The following is a 16,536-nucleotide window of genomic DNA, read 5'->3' as shown; positions in this document are numbered from 1 at the left end:
AGAGTCTATTCAACCGAATCTCCTTTCTCCATTAAAGCCTCGCCGCACTTCATAGATCCAGTTCAGGAAAGGTCGCTCGACTATTTGAAAACTGAAAACGACCTGCTATCTTCTATGCATCAGAGCAGGAGAAGAGTTTGTTGTGGATAAGAATGCTAACAACGCAATTACGCAAGAGACCCGGCAATCCGTTCCTTTCCCACTCAGCATAGCTTAACTCTAGTTCCCTGACTCTTCTGCCCGCCACACAGTTTTCGTCCTGCGGGTGTCAAGTGGCAGGTGGTGAACTGGCCATTTGGTTCCGGGTGGCTTGTTGATTTCTGGGTTCAGCACTCTGTCGTCCTTCGGTTTGACCCACGGTACCTAGTGTCTGTAGTGGCGCTCCCCGCTCCGTCTCTCCCATCACCTCTACCCTGCCCCTAGTCAGGGAAGAAAGCCAAAAGTGGGTAGAAGTCAGCTCGCAGAGTCTCCAGCGTGCCACCGCTCCACTCAGGTAAACTTCGCAGTGAGTGACCTGCACTTGGAGAAGGGCCTTACCTGAGCGCGCCTCTGCCAATGGCAGCTCACCTGAGGGAGCACCGCAGCCAATCACCGCGCAGCTCGGCCCTCGGGCTTGTACCCTTTAGTGAAAGAATTCAGCGCCTTGCGAGAAAGTTACCTGTGGCCGCCCAAGTCCGCCACTTTGCGCTCTGTGTCTGCCCATTGCCGCGATCCGGGAGGACTCCGCGCCGCCGGGCCGCCTCCGAGCGCGGGCCCCATGTGAGGGCTCCCTCCCCCCATCCCACCTTTCCGGCTAGGTGAGGGCGCGAGCGAGCGGGCGAGCGAGAGTGGTGAGGGGGGACGAAAGCAGAATTACCTGTAGCTCTTGTTCTGCCATCTCGGGCGCTCTCACACACCTTCACCTGCACAGACTTGAAAGTCCAGTTTCACCAGAGGCTGAGGCTCCAGGAAAAGGGGAGCGAGTTCATTGGATCAAACATGTCACAAGAGTCGGACAAGTAAGTGGGTCGCACGCGCCGGCGGCGGCTGCCGCTGCCCCTTTGGGCTGATGGCAACTGGTTTGTTGTGTTTTTGTTTTTTGTTTTTTTTTAAAGTCGCTATTGTTGGATTTTGATTTTGTATTTTTTTTTCCTCTCTTTTTACTTTTTTCTTTTTGGTGGATCCAGACCCTCTCGGATTATTTCTACCCCGATTCAGGGGAGAGACCCTACACGAACGTGAATGTTTAAAACCCGTTTTGGGGCCTTGCAAGTAAACGTGGGTTTTCTTTGCTTCCTACCCCGACGAATGAGCTCAGCTCCCACTGCCCCGACCGACGGACCCTTGGGCACTGATTGAGGTTTTGGCAGATGGTGGCGGGAGGCCTGTAGTTAACCCCCTTGCCTGGAGGTGCTCCCCAGCCTCAGACTTCCTGGGCCGGTTGGAAGTTCAGTCGACTTCCTTCGATTAGGCCAAAGGGCCTGCTGGAAAAGCGGTCTGGGCCTCTTTTGTGTGCGCTCAACAAAGGCCTTTTATGCGATTGCAGACACGGCCATCTTCCCCACTGCGGCGACCCGGGGTGCATGTGCGCCCCAGCGCGGGTCCCCGACGGGACGGAGGCGCGGGCAGGCCGCGATGGCGGGTCCGTGGGTGTGCCCGCGCCTCGCTCGCTCCTTCCCGCAGCCCACGCAGTGGCCAGCCACCTCGCGCAGGTGCGGGACAGGACCTCTCGGGAATGGGGGACTGATTTTGAGGCCGAGTACGAAGGGGTGCCCACACTTGGGCCGGTCTCCCTGCGCCCCGACGTCTCTTGGCTCATACGCGTCCGGTGACCGCGCGGCCCACTGTACGGAGGCCGCCACCTCGGGCGTGGGGCTCGATCGGCCTTCGCCGGGGCTGTCGATGGCAAGGGGGTGGGGGAGCACGGTGGAGCACCGGGACTCCGGGCTCTCTGCGTCCTCGACCGGAGCTCAGGCCTGCCGGGAGCCGCGTGAGCCGCGGGGCGCGGGGCCTGGTCCGTCGCGGTCCCCGCCTTGGGGACGGCTTTGTGCGAGCCGGGGGAGGTGGGGCCGAGGGCGGGAGCGGGAGGGAGCGGGAGGTGGGTCCCGCTGCCCTCCTTCCATTCGGTGGCGACACTTCCTTCCCCCTCCTCCCGGGGCGTCCTAGGCCGGGAACTGGCTGCGTCCTATTGGAAAGGCTCAGAGGCCGCACTTTTGCTGCCCCTGGTAACTTAACCCGGCTGGTGTGGCCATTCCAAGGAGACCTTCCTGAGAGTCTTGACCGAGAAAAGCACAGGACCAGTCCCCAGGTTGAGGACCTGGAAGGGAGGAGGGCGGAGAAGGAAAGCCTGCCTAACCCGATTTTGGATGGGCATTGTCGCGATGCGGCCGATGTCCAGGACGCTTGTTTTCCTACTTTAAAACTTACTACTCTGTCGCCCTTTAAGATTTATCTGCGCAAGTAGATACCGGAATCAAAGAACTAGTATTAGGAACTGGGCCAGGAGCTAGAAAGTTTAGGGTTGGGAAAGCGATTGATTGTAGGAGATACTCCCACCCACATCTTGACCTCCACTTTAGCTCTCTTGGTAGTGGAATTATTACCTGAGGTTGAAAACTCATATAACCCAAATCCAAGACAACAACAACGTTTTGTTTTTTCGTTTTTATTTTGGTTTGTTTTGAGTTTGATGTGTAAAAGGGTGCACAGTTACTTTAATTGCACAATTAACACTCAGTTTGCTTGCTTAGTTCTGTGGCACTGCATGAGTCAAAGGAACGAAGAACGAATGTGCATGGGTATTTATTTTCTCCAAGTTATACTTAGCACCAATAGGGATAATTTATTCACTATTGAGTCTAAGTACTGAGTACTAACAATCTGGCTTAACGAGTATGTATTACCTAGTTTTTATGGCTAATGTCTATCTAGAATTACATGAGTATTTGATGAAAGTAGCTTTTATCTAGTGGTTTTCAGGATTTCATTTTGCATCCTGAGAAAACCAACTAAGGAGTTTTCTCCTTAAAACTGTAAGGAAACCAGGATCAAACCTCCCCTGCTTTCTCTGCTCAATCAGTGGGTAAGAGCACTGACTGCTCTACCAAAGGTCCTGAGTTCAAATCCCAGCAACCACATGGTGGCTCACAACCACCTGTAATAAGATCTGACGCCCTCTTCTGGTGTGTCTGAAGTAAGCTACAGTGTACTTATGTATAATAATAAATAAATCTTTGGGCTGGAACAAGCAGGGACTGAGCGAGCAGAGATCCTAAAAATTCATTTCCCGACAACCCCATGAAGGCTCACAACCATCTGTACAGCTACAGTGAACACACATACATAAAAATAAATAAATAAATAAATAAATCTTTTTAAAAAATTAGAATCTGAGATCCTCCCCCTACCCCTTTGTCGTCCCCCCACCCCCCATCTGTCAGTCTTTATGGTTTTCCTGGCTGTGCACTCTGTAGAAGAGCTGGTTTCAAAGTCAGAAATTTGCCTGCCTCTGCAGCTGGAGTGTTAGGATTAAGGTAAACTCCATTATGACCGCCCAAGATTCCATTTCTTAATGTTAATTGTCTACTATGGCCCCTGAAGGGATGGGCCGGTGTTGATGAGGCATTTGATGGGGTTGGGACTCATGAGAAAGTGCTTGTATAGCTGAAGCTCAGGCACCTGAGCATGGGAGAGTCCAGGAGCTGGGCTTACAGTGTTTCCGGGTAAATCAACCCTGGGAGGCCTGCCTGTGTTTTCTGGCAACACTCCCCCAGAGCAAACTTTTAGAGATTAAATTCCAAATCCCAGTGAGATATAGGTAATCGTTTTAGATTGCATAGGAAGGTTTTTCTGGTTAGAAACTTTGCCTTGAAGATGGATCTTTTTAGTATTTATATCACTGTTTACATATATATATAAAAAATATATATATATATATATATATATATTGTGTGTGTTATTAAAGCTTGCACACAGATGTCAAGCTGTACACAACTTGTAGTCGTTAGTTCTTTTCTTCTACCCGTGATTGCTGTTGGTCATGGCAGGAGCACTTTTACCCCTGAGCCATCTTACAGCCCAGCGTCAGCCTTTTGATGGTGAACTTTTCAGATTGACATGATCTGCTTTGTATGTTCTACAGTGCTGATGTTATCATTCATTAAAGCAAAGAAGAAAAAAAAAAAGGACATTTTGTCTCTGTATGCGTTTTAAAAGGTTCTGTTCTCCTATCTTAACCTTTTATGACAGTTGATGATCTTTGTCAATAAGTATATTTGTAAGCAAGACTCTGTTTGGTTAAGAGACTCTTCTGGGAGGTCTGGGAGATGGTGGCACACAGCTTTAATCCCAGCACTGAGGGGGTCAAGACAGGTGGATCTTCAAGTTTGAGGCCAGCCTGATTTACAGAAAGAGTTCCAGGACAGCCAGGGCTACCCAGAGAAACCCTGTCTGCAAAAACAAAAACAAAACCCAGCCGGGCAGTGGTGGCGCACGCCTTTAATCCCAGCACTTGGGAGGCAGAGGCAGGCGGATTTCTGAGTTCGAGGCCAGCCTGGTCTACAGAGTGAGTTCCAGGACAGTCAGGGCTACACAGAGAAACCCTGTCTCAGAAAAAACAAAAACAAAAAAACAAAAACCCAAAACTATATAAATAATCGAGAGGACACACATACATGTGCGTATGTAATGACTGATTCTGTATAGAGATTTCATAAGCATAGCACACGCCTTCTACTTATGCACTGCTTGCAGTGTAGTGTGTAAGCATTACAGGAGAAGATGAAGGTGAAGAAAACACGCGGTACTCATAAGGGGCTTACACTACACTGAAGGGGCAATCCAAAAATAGACATTAATTTAAGACAGCTCTGACAAATGCCTAAAAGTTACAGTAATTTTTATTTTATTTATTTTTTTTATTTTTATTTTTTTATTTTATTATTATTTTTTTTTTTTTTTGGTTTTTCGAGACAGGGTTTCTCTGTACAGCCCTGGCTGTCCTGGAACTCACTTTGTAGACCAGGCTGGCCTCGAACTCAGAAATCCGCCTGCCTCTGCCTCCCGAGTGCTGGGATTAAAGGCGTGCGCCACCACGCCCGGCTACAGTAATTTTTAAAGCAGTTTTAAAAACACTGTACAATTCATTATTGTTGTTTTAGAATTTCAAGACTGGGCATGAGAAGCGCCACAGCTCAACTCACAGCATTAATGCATTTTCCCCATCTGCTTACTGCCACGGTCACTCTGTGTGTTTTAGCTTAAGGAGTTGACTAGATAGATTTAGTTTAAAATTTTCCTTACTTTTAAAGCATTCGTTTCCACTAAGCTATATTAAATACCCCTTAAGGTAAAAAAAAAAATGCAAATACATCATATCTCCTCTACCAGTACAAATACCTACTTTTTTTTTAACCTCAAATATGTTTGGATATTGGATGTTTTGATTGAGATATTGAGATTCACAAGTGAACCTCAGGGTGCTTACAAGTTAAGCATATGTTAGGAGAACAAGGTCAACCAATTGTGAAACAATCAGTTGAGCAAGGACAGATACTGTGCTGAAAGTCATCTGCGAAGAGGGGTGAGGATTGAGCAGGATGCGTTTCCATAGAGCAGTCAACTTCCCTGAGGGGGCCTGTGAAGGAAGACCTGAAGGAAGTGAGGGGCCAAGCCGGCAAGATAGATACCCAGAGTAGAGGTTTCCCAGGGAAAGCCTGGAGGTGCGCATTCAGAGGAAATGAATGGAACCAGTTCTCTGCTAATCCAGGCACCTGCTCAATAACAAAGTTATGCTTGAATAGGGTGGTCAAGAAGTAATCAGTGCAGGGCAGTGTTGGCGCACACCTTTAATCCCAGCACTGCCCAGGAGGCAGAGGCAGGTGGATTTCTGAGTTCGAGGCCAGCCTTGTCTACAAAGTGAGTTCCAGGACAGCCAGGACCATACAGAGAAACCCTGTCTTGAAAAAAAACAAAAACCAAAACCAAAACAAAAAAATGCTGAGGTCCAATGTTCTGTTCCTTTACAGGGGCTAAATTGTGCATTCTTGTTATAGCAGAGTGGATAAATGTACACACAGTAGAGAAGCCTTGGGTTAGAGCTGACTCGAAAGGACAGTCAGTGTACAGGGGGTATGTGTTAGACACCCCCATATCTCCCGACTTGGAATTTAGCCTACCACAGTCTTGTACACCTCTGACCTGTCACATCAGCCTGTGCAAACAAGACTGCCCTCTCCTCTCCCCCTTGCTCTCATTCAGCTTCTGCAAGCTGCATCCATCAGAGGAGTTGGACTTTTCACACGCACCTGGAGGAAAACAATGCAGACTGCTTTAATTGGCATCCCATCACCCACCAAGTGAACTGACACTCAGGCAAGACTGGTTTACCGAAATAAATCATAAAACATTGGGCAACACTACCAAAATAGAGCAAAAAAAAAATCTGTGAATAAATTATGTTTGTGCTTAAGAATAGGATTCCACATAGCAATTCTTGATATCTCTGATTGCTCAAACAAACAGAGCACCCCAGGCCACTGATAAAAGCCCTTGGAGGTGGCCCTTTGTTTCTCTAGATAGAGCCCAGTCTTCTGTGCATAAGCTTTGACCCAGATTTTATTTGATGATTGGGTTAATTATAATTCTTTCAACGACCACTTTACACAATAAATGCAAAATCTGGAACTTTTTAGATGCTAACGGACATCCAAGTGAAAGGAAACAGACTCCCGCTTTTCCTTAGGCTACCTCTGGAGGGGCTGCTGCTGGTAAGATTTTACCGGGATGCAAGAATTCCTAGGCTTCCTCCCAAGGTTGTTTGTGTTCATTGTTTTGCTAAACTGTGGCCACTTAGGGAAGCGTGCGTGCTGCGGTCATTTTGACAGCTCACCTGTTTACAGAGCTCTGTTTACAGAGCTGCTAGAGGCCTGTTTGAAGTCTTCCAAGCTTTTCCCTACTGGGTCCAAGGCTGGACTGGGGTTAGAAACCCAACTGTCCTTCTTTGGTTTAACATTGTACCTTCTCCTGAGGGCTGTGGTTTCTTTGATGTTGGTCCTTGCTGAAACAACTGGGCCAAGAAAAGGATGCTGTAGGTTTCTTTCTTTTTTCTTTCTTTTTTTTTTTCCCAGGACTCTTGAAGTATGACCATAAGATAATGCTGGAAACAGACTACAAAGTCCAGGCTACCTAAATGGGCCCAAAGCCCCTTTAAGAGGGACTGAAAGTGACACAGCCTTTATGTAGCTCAGGCTAGCCTTGAATTCGAGGTCTCTTGCTTCAGCCTCTAGTGTGGTTGGTGCTGAGTTGCCTGTGGGCATCTCGGCCAGGTGTAGCATTGAATAGTAAGCAAAAGGCAAATTTGGGAAAGTAGCTAGTTAAGTCAAGCAGAAAGAAGCAACTGAACCAAAACCAAACCAAGAACTCAGTCTGAGATGTGCGTTTGAAAGTCTGTAGAGGAGACTTATTCTGAGGCCTGCATTGTTACATCTACTTGTGAAGAATTCTTAGATAAGCCAGGTGGTTGCCTCAGCCCCTTTTAGGACTCTGGTTCAGACATTTTTTTTTTCCTTTCTCTCTTTTCCCTTCTTCCTTTTCTTTACTTCTCCTTTTGCTTTTGTTTTTTAAAACAAAAGTCTCACATAGCCCAGGCTAGCCTCAAACTCACGAGCTAGTGATCCCCTTAGTGTACATTTCTGATTTATTATTATTATTATTATTTGAGACAGGGTCTCTTTCTGTAACCCCAGCTGTCCTGGAACTCTGTAGACCAGGCTGGCTTCAGAACTCAAGAGGTCTATCTGCCTCTGCCTGGGACGCTGGGATTAAAGGCGTGCATCAGTGTGCTGGCTACGGTGATGGTTTTGTAATGAGCCTTTGGCTGAACATTCTTTTCTTCTCACTTGCCTGAACCATGGTGTTTTCTTTCCTCCTTTCTCTTCTTTTTCATTTATTTATTTATTTATTTATTTATTATACATAAGTACACTGTAGCTGACTTCAGATGCACCAGAAGAGGGTATCAGCTCTCATTACGGGTGGTTGTGAGCCACCATGTATGTGCTTGCTGGGATTTGAACTCAGGACCTTTGGTAGAACGGTCAGTGTTCTTACCCGCTGAGCCATCTCACCAGCCCCCCCCTTCTTCCTCTTCTTCATTGGCCTCCTTAACACCCCTTTACTTATAATAATAATAATTATAATAATATATTCCTCCTATATTAGCTGGTGAGCACCTGATTCTTAGTAGATGTGTTTGCTCACTCACATTGATGAACCTAAGCAGCCCATCTTCATCACCCCTGCCACGCCATGTGTGGTCACGTGATGGCAGCAGGTCTTGCCCTGTCTAACTTAAATGGGTTAACTTTAATGCTGAGGGGAGGAGAGAGGGGGAGGGGATTTATTGGGGTTCTCACTAATAATTCCTGGCGCCCATGTTGGGGTGTCTTCACAGCCTCTGTCATCCCAGGTGGTGGTACCCAGGGTTTGCTATTCAGCTAAACAGAGGGCAATCTAGACCTGTTCTGAAACTGGAGCCATCAGCTTGGCAACCCTGCCCAGGAAGAATTCCTCAGCGGGCAGCTACAGGCTGAATAGGAATTTTGCTTTGGCCCATGAGGTCTAGTTGGTCATTGGTTGCTTACTGAAGACTCATAAGTGAGAGTCCCTCAATAGCACTACTTTTGGACTCTCACCCCCTGCCCTATAGTTCACCTCTTAGATAAAGCCAGCATCCTCGCAACAGCTTGCTTGCTCTCCCCCCCCCCCTCTCCCTCTCTGTCTCTCTCTCTCTGTCTCTCTCCTTTGCCAGCAAGGAGTATCTTATGTTGCTGCATTTCCTTTTCTTTAGGCAATCCTGGGGGAGGGGGTGTCAAGCCTAACACCTCCCATGCCAGGCAAGCACAGTGATGTCCCCAGTTCCACTGTAGGTCCCCTCCTCTTAGACAGGGTTTCTCTGTGTATCCCCCGCTGCCATGGAACTAGCTCTGTAGACCAGGCTGGCCTGGAACTCAGATCCACCTGCCCCTGCATCCTTGAGTCCTGGGATCAACAGCATGTGCCATCACATTACACACACACACACACACACACACACACACACACAGGTTTGTGTTTTATTTTTCCCCTGCACACATGTTTGTGTACCACTTGCTTGCCTGATGCCTGCAGAGGTCATAAGAGGCATGGTATTCCCTGGAACTGGACTCACAGATGATGTGAGGCACCTTGTGGGTAATGGGAATTGAATTTTTGGAAGCAGCTAGTGCTCTTAACTGTTGAGCCATCTCTCCAGCCTCCACTCTAGCCTTCTTACCAGTAAATGGCACAAGGCTAATGGGAATAGAAGCTAGAACGAATCTGAGGGGATCTTTATCCTCCTACATCCCAGCTATCTGAGGAAAGGAAATACTGTAACACGGTGTGCTTTGGTGAGTAGTAGCGATATTACTTATTAAAGACTATACATTCTGAATTGCTCCGTGAATATCCACCGTATCTTGAGAACTTAGTGGAAAGTTCTAGCGAAGCTGGTTTCAGGGGATTTCAGCCTATATTATTATGAAAATAAATCTGGGCTGTAGAGACTGGCTGGTGCATTTGAATGGGCATTCTGTGAAAGCAGTCGCTGCCCCTGCACATGAAGCAGCGCATTTTACTTTGTAATGAACTGAGAGTGAACTTGGGCGGATGGGCGGCAGCACTTTTGCAGGGGTCTGATTTCACTTGCACTCCCAGGAAAATGCTTCCTCTTCAAGCGCTAATGCTGGGTGCCCTCCAGGGGAGGAGAGGAAAGCAACATTTACTGCTTATATTTTGGTCCTCCCGCTTATCTGAACTGTGGATTTATAAATAGAGAAACACCGAAGGGCTCACGTCTCCCTTAAAGGCCCATGCTCACAGCTTTCCAGTTTCTGTTGTTTTGTCTCACTAGTATTATTGTTGTTGTCGTTATTTTCAGCCGGAGACTGGGGCCCAGGGTATCCATGTGTTAGGCAAACACTGTGACATTGAGCCCACCACCACCCTCCCACCTCAGCCAAGGATCAAGTTGGGTAAAGACTCAAGTTGGGAGAGGAAAGAAAGAAATAAAGCAAGCATGGACAGGAGGAAGCCGCTCTAGTAAGGGTGGAGTGGCCCGTGTTCGCTCAGCACACAGGCAAGAGTAAAGAGGAAGTTATTCCCGGGAAATTAGGTTGGTTTTAACTTGAAACCTAGAATCCTGAAATGGGATCAATCTCAGGGCCCACGCTGAGCACGCAAGTGTTACCAAGCTAAGGATCTGGGGCTGAGAATGTTTGCCGTCCCTCCAATGGTGCATGCTGGGATTGTACACATGAGATTAAGCCTGGAGTGGTCTGGGAAAACTCGCCTCTTTCTCTTGCAGGAAGTAGGCGTAGGTATTGTGTGTTCTCTTCTTAAACCATGGATGTGCGGCTGTGAAGAGCTGGCCCCGAGTGGATCCGGAGGTCACCGGCGCTTTCCTTCCCACGCTCAGCCCACAGCGTTGCCTCAGTTCTCAGTTCAGTGAACCCCGTAAAAGCACTGATTTAGGTACTTCCCAAAGAACCTGGAACACAGTTTATCTCTTTATTGTATTGCCAATAAGGTAATTAACATAAGATCCGAGAATTTGCTTTTCCTTTTTTTTTTTTCTTTTCACCTGCAAAATGGAGTTGGATGAAGTGATCTCTGAGGATAATCGCCCTCTCCTACATCTAGAGTCGACTTTTTTCCCCTCTAGAGAGGTCTGGGCTGGTGGTGGCTCCTAGGATCCAGAGATGCCAGGCTGTGGGCCTGACTCCTCTTCATGAGCCCCTCCAGACTCAAAGGTCATCTGATTAAGAACCCAAGTGAGTCGAGGCCTCCAGCAGGCCAGGGCCACTGTGAGGGCACAGGATCCGCAGGGCAGCTAGGCCGTGAAATCAGTGGTTCACTGGAGGGTTTCTGCCCTCACAGCCTCCCGGGGCTGCTAGATAAGTGGTTCAGGAAATCAGATAAGCAATGCTGGCAAGGACGCTGAGAACTTCTTCACAGACAGGGTCCAGGAAGTGGCTTCCGCTGGGCCCACGGCAGGAGAGGGAGGGATAGGGAGAACAAACGCTTAGGAAGGTGAGAGGTGTGGCCTGCTCCCCCTTCTCCTCCATCCTCACTCCTTTTCTCCTTCTTTCTCTTTATCCTCCGCCTCCCTTCTTCTTCCTGTTCTGCCCTGTGCCCCACTTCTGCCTGTTCGGACAGACGCCTGTTCTCGTCCCCCTCTCCTCCCTTCCCCCCCCTCCCCAACTCTTTCCTTTCTTCTCCTCCTTATGCTTCCCTTTGATAGAACGTAATTCAGGGAACTCAAGTACTGAGACTTTTGTTTTAAAAAACAAAAACAAAAACAACAACAACAACAACAAACAGCCAGGCATGGTGGCGCACACCTTTGATTCCAGCACTTGGGAGGCAGAGGCAGGCGGATTTCTGAGTTCGGAGGCCAGCCTGGTCTACAGAGTGAGTTCCAGGACAGCCAGAGCTACACAGAGAAACCAATCTTGAAACAAACAAACACCCCAAACAGTTAGGCGACTTTATTTTTATTTTAATCCCAGGTGTGGGATAAGAGGTTGCTTCACAGCAGGTGATTACAATGTGCCTGGTGCACAGGCACGGGTGTGATTTTCACCCCCAGCTGCAGATAGTTTAGTTCTGGGGACTCTGGAGAGCAGATAAACCGGAAGGCCCCAGAGGGCCCAAGGCAGCCGCTGTCCCCCCTGCTGCTGCTAAGAGTTCTTGCTGGTGTGCTTTCTGGACTGCTGGATGTTCAGATGATGAAGACTGGACTTGCCCTTAGCAACCTGACGCCCCCTAATCAGCAGGAAGTAGTCTAAAGAGGTATATGCCCCCTTCCCCTCTAACCTTCTTTCTCTCCTACTTAGTGCGGGGGATTGGAAGGGATTAGGGTGGAAAAAGGGTTGGAAGGGTTGTAGATATAAGAACCCAATAACATAGCTTTAAAAATATGCCAACAAACTCATTTTCAGGAAATAATGCTAGGACCGTAGCTTCGAGTTCAGAAGAGAAATTAAGTAATATAGGAGTAAGACTTGCAGCTGTAGTTTTACACCAGGTTTAGAGTTCTATATTATTTCACATCAGGGTACACAGCTGTCATTCATTTAGGGCAGGAATAAAATCTCATATTGAACTGAGAGATTAAGCACCTCTGGGGTGGATATTCTCTGGTCAGTAGCCACTGGAACTTGGGTTGGGAGAATCTTGTTAGAGACACAAAGGTCCTGCCTGATATATCATCCTCTTAAAGTATGTGAAGCGGGGACTAGAGGTGTGGACCGACTACAGCCTGACTCAGCACTCATCCGGGTGACTCACAGCCACCGGAAACTCCAGCTCCGAGGCTCAACTCTACATCACCACACATATGTGCATATAATTAAAATTAATAAAATTAGTCTTAAACTATGTATGCTATCCATATTGATGAGAAACATGTATGATTCACGACGGAAGTGTAGTTAAGAATAAACTGAGGTCATAAAAAATATACAAGTGGCCAATACAGGGATCAGGGCTTACTTTATTAATTAAAAAACAAGATTTTTGTTTTGATTTTGGTTTTGATTTTTTTGAGAGACAGGTTTCTCTCCGTAGCCTTGGCTGTCCTGGAACTCTCTCTGTAGACTAGGTTGGCCTTGAACTCACAGAGCCTGCTTTCGCCTCCTGAGTTCTGGGATTAAAAGCATGAGCCACCAACGCCTGGCAAGAAACAGATTTTATGACAGGAATGACCCAGAATTACTCGGACAAGTTGGCCGAGATTAAAAGGACTAGAATAAGGTAAATACCACAATTGAAGGATCACAGATCCTTCCATAATCTCTGAAAGGCAGGTTAGTACACTATATATTCACATATGTGTCTGGTGCCTGAGGAGGCCAGCAGTACGTACGGGGCTGAAGCCTCCAGAACTAGAGAGGCAGACAGTCGTGAGCTGCTGTGTAGTGCTGGGGACCTGCAAGGGCAGCAAGGGTTTTTAATTAATGGGCCACTTTTCTAGCCCCCATTTTTTTTTTTTTTTTGGTGTGGTTTTGAGATGGTCTTTTTATATAGTCCAGGCTGACCTCAAACCTGTGTTCTGGCTTTAGTTTCCTAAGTGCTGGGATAATTGGCCTGTGTTTAGCTATATTAATATATAGCTAATATTATATATATGCATATATATATATATATATATTCAGTAATTCTCTACTGGCTACAAAGGGTCTTCTTGGAAGTTGAGGTTCAGCAAGATAAGGGGCTGCAGTATAAACATTAAAAGTCATATTGCAGCTGGGCGTGGTGGTGCACACCTTTAATCCCAGCACTCGGGAGGCAGAGGCAGGCGGATTTCTGAGTTTGAGGCCAGCCTGGTCTACAAAGTGAGTTCCAGGACAGCCTGGGCTATATAAAGAAACCCTGTCTCGAAAAACCAAAAAAAAAAAAAAAAAAAAAAAGAAAGAAAAAAGAAAAAAAAGTCATATGCCAGCCAAGTGGTGGTGGCGGCGGCACATACCTTTAGTTCCAGCACCCAAGAGGCAGAGGCAGGCAAATCTCTGAGTTTGAGGCCAGTCTGGTCTACAGAACAAGTTCTGGGACAGGCAGGGCTACACAGATAAGTCCTGTCTCTACCCTCCCAACCCCATAAAAAAAAAAAAAAAAGGACATCATATAACCTGAGAAATATTGAGTGGCAGGAGAATATGTTTGTCCTAATCGAATGTTTGCTGGAGTAGAAAATGCAGGTGGATAACGCGCGTGCAGATAAGGAATGCTTTGTTCCCTGCAGGGGGAATTCGGGGCTCTTTGCTCCTTGTTTTTCTGCTTTGGTGGAGTGAGCACGCCCTGCTTTTGTTATTAAGGAGAAATTTTAAATTTTAAATTTCTAAGCCGGAAAAGACTTGTGGTGGCGGCACACATTTTTAATCCCAGCACTTGGGAGGCAGAGGCAGGTGGATTTCTGAGTTCCTGGTCTACAGAGTGAGTTCCAGGACAGCCAGGGCAACATAGAGAAACCCTGTCTTGAATTTTTTTTTTTTTTTAAAGAGTGTTTTTAAAAATAGCCATTCTACCATGGAGGCAGGCATTTAAAAACGAGACATACCTTCTCCCAAATTAAACTGAAAAGCTTGCCCCAATTGAGTTACCCTAGTGTACAGCTTTCTGGCCAGTGTGCCAGCCAGGCTGCCCCTTGGCAGTACCCACTGACCCTTGACTCTGTCCCTTCACATACCTGGAGATGACCAGTTTTGTGTCAAAATGATTTGGGAGTTTTGTGTAATTGCAGTTGTTAGATATAATTAGTTTCCTTTTTTAAACGTCTCTCTCTCTCTTGAAAATTTATTTACTTTATGTATATGAGTACACTGTAGCTGTCTTCAGACACACCAGAAGAGGACATCAGATCCAATTAACAGATGGTTGTGAGCCACCATGTGGTTGCTGGGAATTGAACTCAGGACCTCTAGAAGAGCAGTCAGTGCTCTTAACTCCTGAGCTATCTCTCCAGCCCCAATTAGTTTTCAAAGTGTGAGTAGTGAGGCGCTTTCCATCTTTGTATACTTTAAAACTGGAGAATGAATCTGAAGTCAGGAAACGTTTCCTATCTGGGCTGAGTGTGCATGTGCTCCTACACGTGGTCGTATGCCCTTAAAGCGCTCTCTAGAGGAAGTTCTGCCTCAGCCCGAGCTGCCCCAGACTCCACCCAAGTGATCTTGGGACAGAGGTGGTGTTTGCTTTTTATGAGGGATGTCACAGCAGAGGTTGGAAACTGACCGTCTAAAGCTGGAACCACTGTAGGGCTGTGCTGACACCCTTCCCTCCCTCTCACTCACTGCCTTCTGCACAGGATCACGGCTCCCTGACAGCTGGCTTCACTGTAGGGCCTTTCTGAAGCTTCCTCACAAACATCCAGTTACTCACTTATCAGCAGATCCAAAGAGCATCTACAGCAGAGAACAAAGAGAACATGATGAGATCTTGGAGGAACTAGCTTTGCGGAATTGGTGATCCTGCCAAAGTCATGTCGAGAAGGGCAAAGAGGCCTCAAAACGCTTGTGAAATGTGAGTGAAGATGCAGGCAGTCGTTGGCTGCAGAAATCACACGTGTGAAGAGCCAGAAGGGTTGTATGAGGTATCGGCTTCAAAAGTGAGAGGTGCAGTCTTGACACACATTTAGACCCAAGTGTCTACACCGCCTCATCTGCTCACAGCTGGCCACTGAGCTAAACTAACCCTGCTCCTAGAGCCTCCGTGGCCAGGTTGGATTAGGTGTTTGAAATAGGCCTGGAGCATGGAAGATTTTGAAAATGTTTTTTCTAGGGCTGGAGAGGTGGCACAGTGGTTAAAAGCATCTGATGCTCTTCCAGAGGACCCGAGTTCAGTTCCCAGCACCCAAGTCAGACAGCTCACAACCATCTGCAACGGCAGCGCCAAGGCTTCCATGGGCACCCGCACATGTGGCATACACTCAACACAGGCATACACATACACACATAAAAAAAATAATTCTAGAAAAGGTTTGCTCAGTTCTTGGATGTCTTTAGGGTTTTACTGCAGTGAGAAGAAACCTCGACCAAGGCAACTCTTATAAGAATGGCATTAGTTGGGGCTGGCTTACACGTTCAGAGGTTCAGCCCATTATCATCAAGGTGGGAGCATGGCAGCATCCAGGCAGGCATGGGGCTGGAGGAGCTGAGAGTTCTACATCTTGTTCCTAAGGCAGACAGAACACTGGCTTCCAGGCAGCTAGGAGAAGGGTCTCAAATCTCCCCCTCACTGTGACTCACATACTCTAAGAAGGCAACACCTCCTATTAGTGTCACTCCCTAAGCCAAACACATTCAAACCACCACTTTGGATTTTTATTATATGTCATATTATTCAGATTTTGGTATTTTGGAGACAGACAGGGTCTCATTATATAGCTGTCATGGAACTCACTATAAGTCCCAGGCTGGTCTTGAACTCACAGAGTTCCTCCTGACTGTTTCTCCAGAGTGCTATACTATCACATCTAGTGCCACCACTCCTGGCTTATGCATGTGTATATATATGCATGTGTGTATTTGTCCATTTGTATGTATGATGTTTGTATATATATATGTGTGTGTGTGTGTGCATATGTTGAGGCCAGAGGACGATATCATGCATCCTCACCTTTCTTCTCCGCCTAACTCCCCTGAGACAGGGTAGCTCACTGAATTTTGAACTCATCAGTTTTCAGCAAGGCTGTCCTCCAGCAGTCCCCAGTGGCCCTTCAGTCGCTGTCGCCTCTCCTCAGCTCCAGGGTTGTAAGTGTGAACCATGCTGGACTATTTAGGTGAGAGCAGGAGATCTGAACTCAGATCCTCATACTGCAGGGCAAGTGTCCTTACCCACTGTTCATTTCCCCAGCCCCTGGATGATTTTACAGGTCAGCATTTTAAAGTGCTTCTGAATGACCTACCGGGTACCTTCCCCTGTTGCTGTCCTAGACGACTTTCTGTGTGATGATGATGGTGGTGATAATGATGATGACAGTCT

General features: G+C 47.2%; 1 protein-coding gene across 4 annotated transcripts in view; it reads left to right on the top strand.

Moving 5' to 3' along the window:
* The first annotated feature begins 287 nt into the window (after positions 1-287).
* The window catches only part of Grhl2 (grainyhead like transcription factor 2), a 131,950-nt gene continuing 115,701 nt past the window's right edge, over positions 288-16,536 (top strand). For 2 of the 4 annotated variants that reach the window (XM_085831924.1, XM_085831923.1), the window contains exon 1: positions 288-797. In XM_085831924.1, coding sequence (XP_085688050.1) covers positions 556-797 — 242 coding nt within the window. In that variant the 5' untranslated portion in view covers positions 288-555. Of the gene's footprint in view, positions 999-16,536 lie in introns of all 4 variants that reach the window. The other 2 variants (XM_029470166.2, XM_021183428.2) reach the window with 2 other exon arrangements.

The sequence above is a fragment of the Mus caroli genome, unplaced genomic scaffold, assembly GCF_978045245.1.
Source record: "Mus caroli unplaced genomic scaffold, Mus_caroli_1 scaffold_16, whole genome shotgun sequence".
Taxonomy (NCBI): domain Eukaryota; kingdom Metazoa; phylum Chordata; class Mammalia; order Rodentia; family Muridae; genus Mus; species Mus caroli.
The sequence above is the reverse complement of the archived record's forward strand: the minus strand, read 5'-3'. Positions and strand labels throughout refer to the sequence as shown.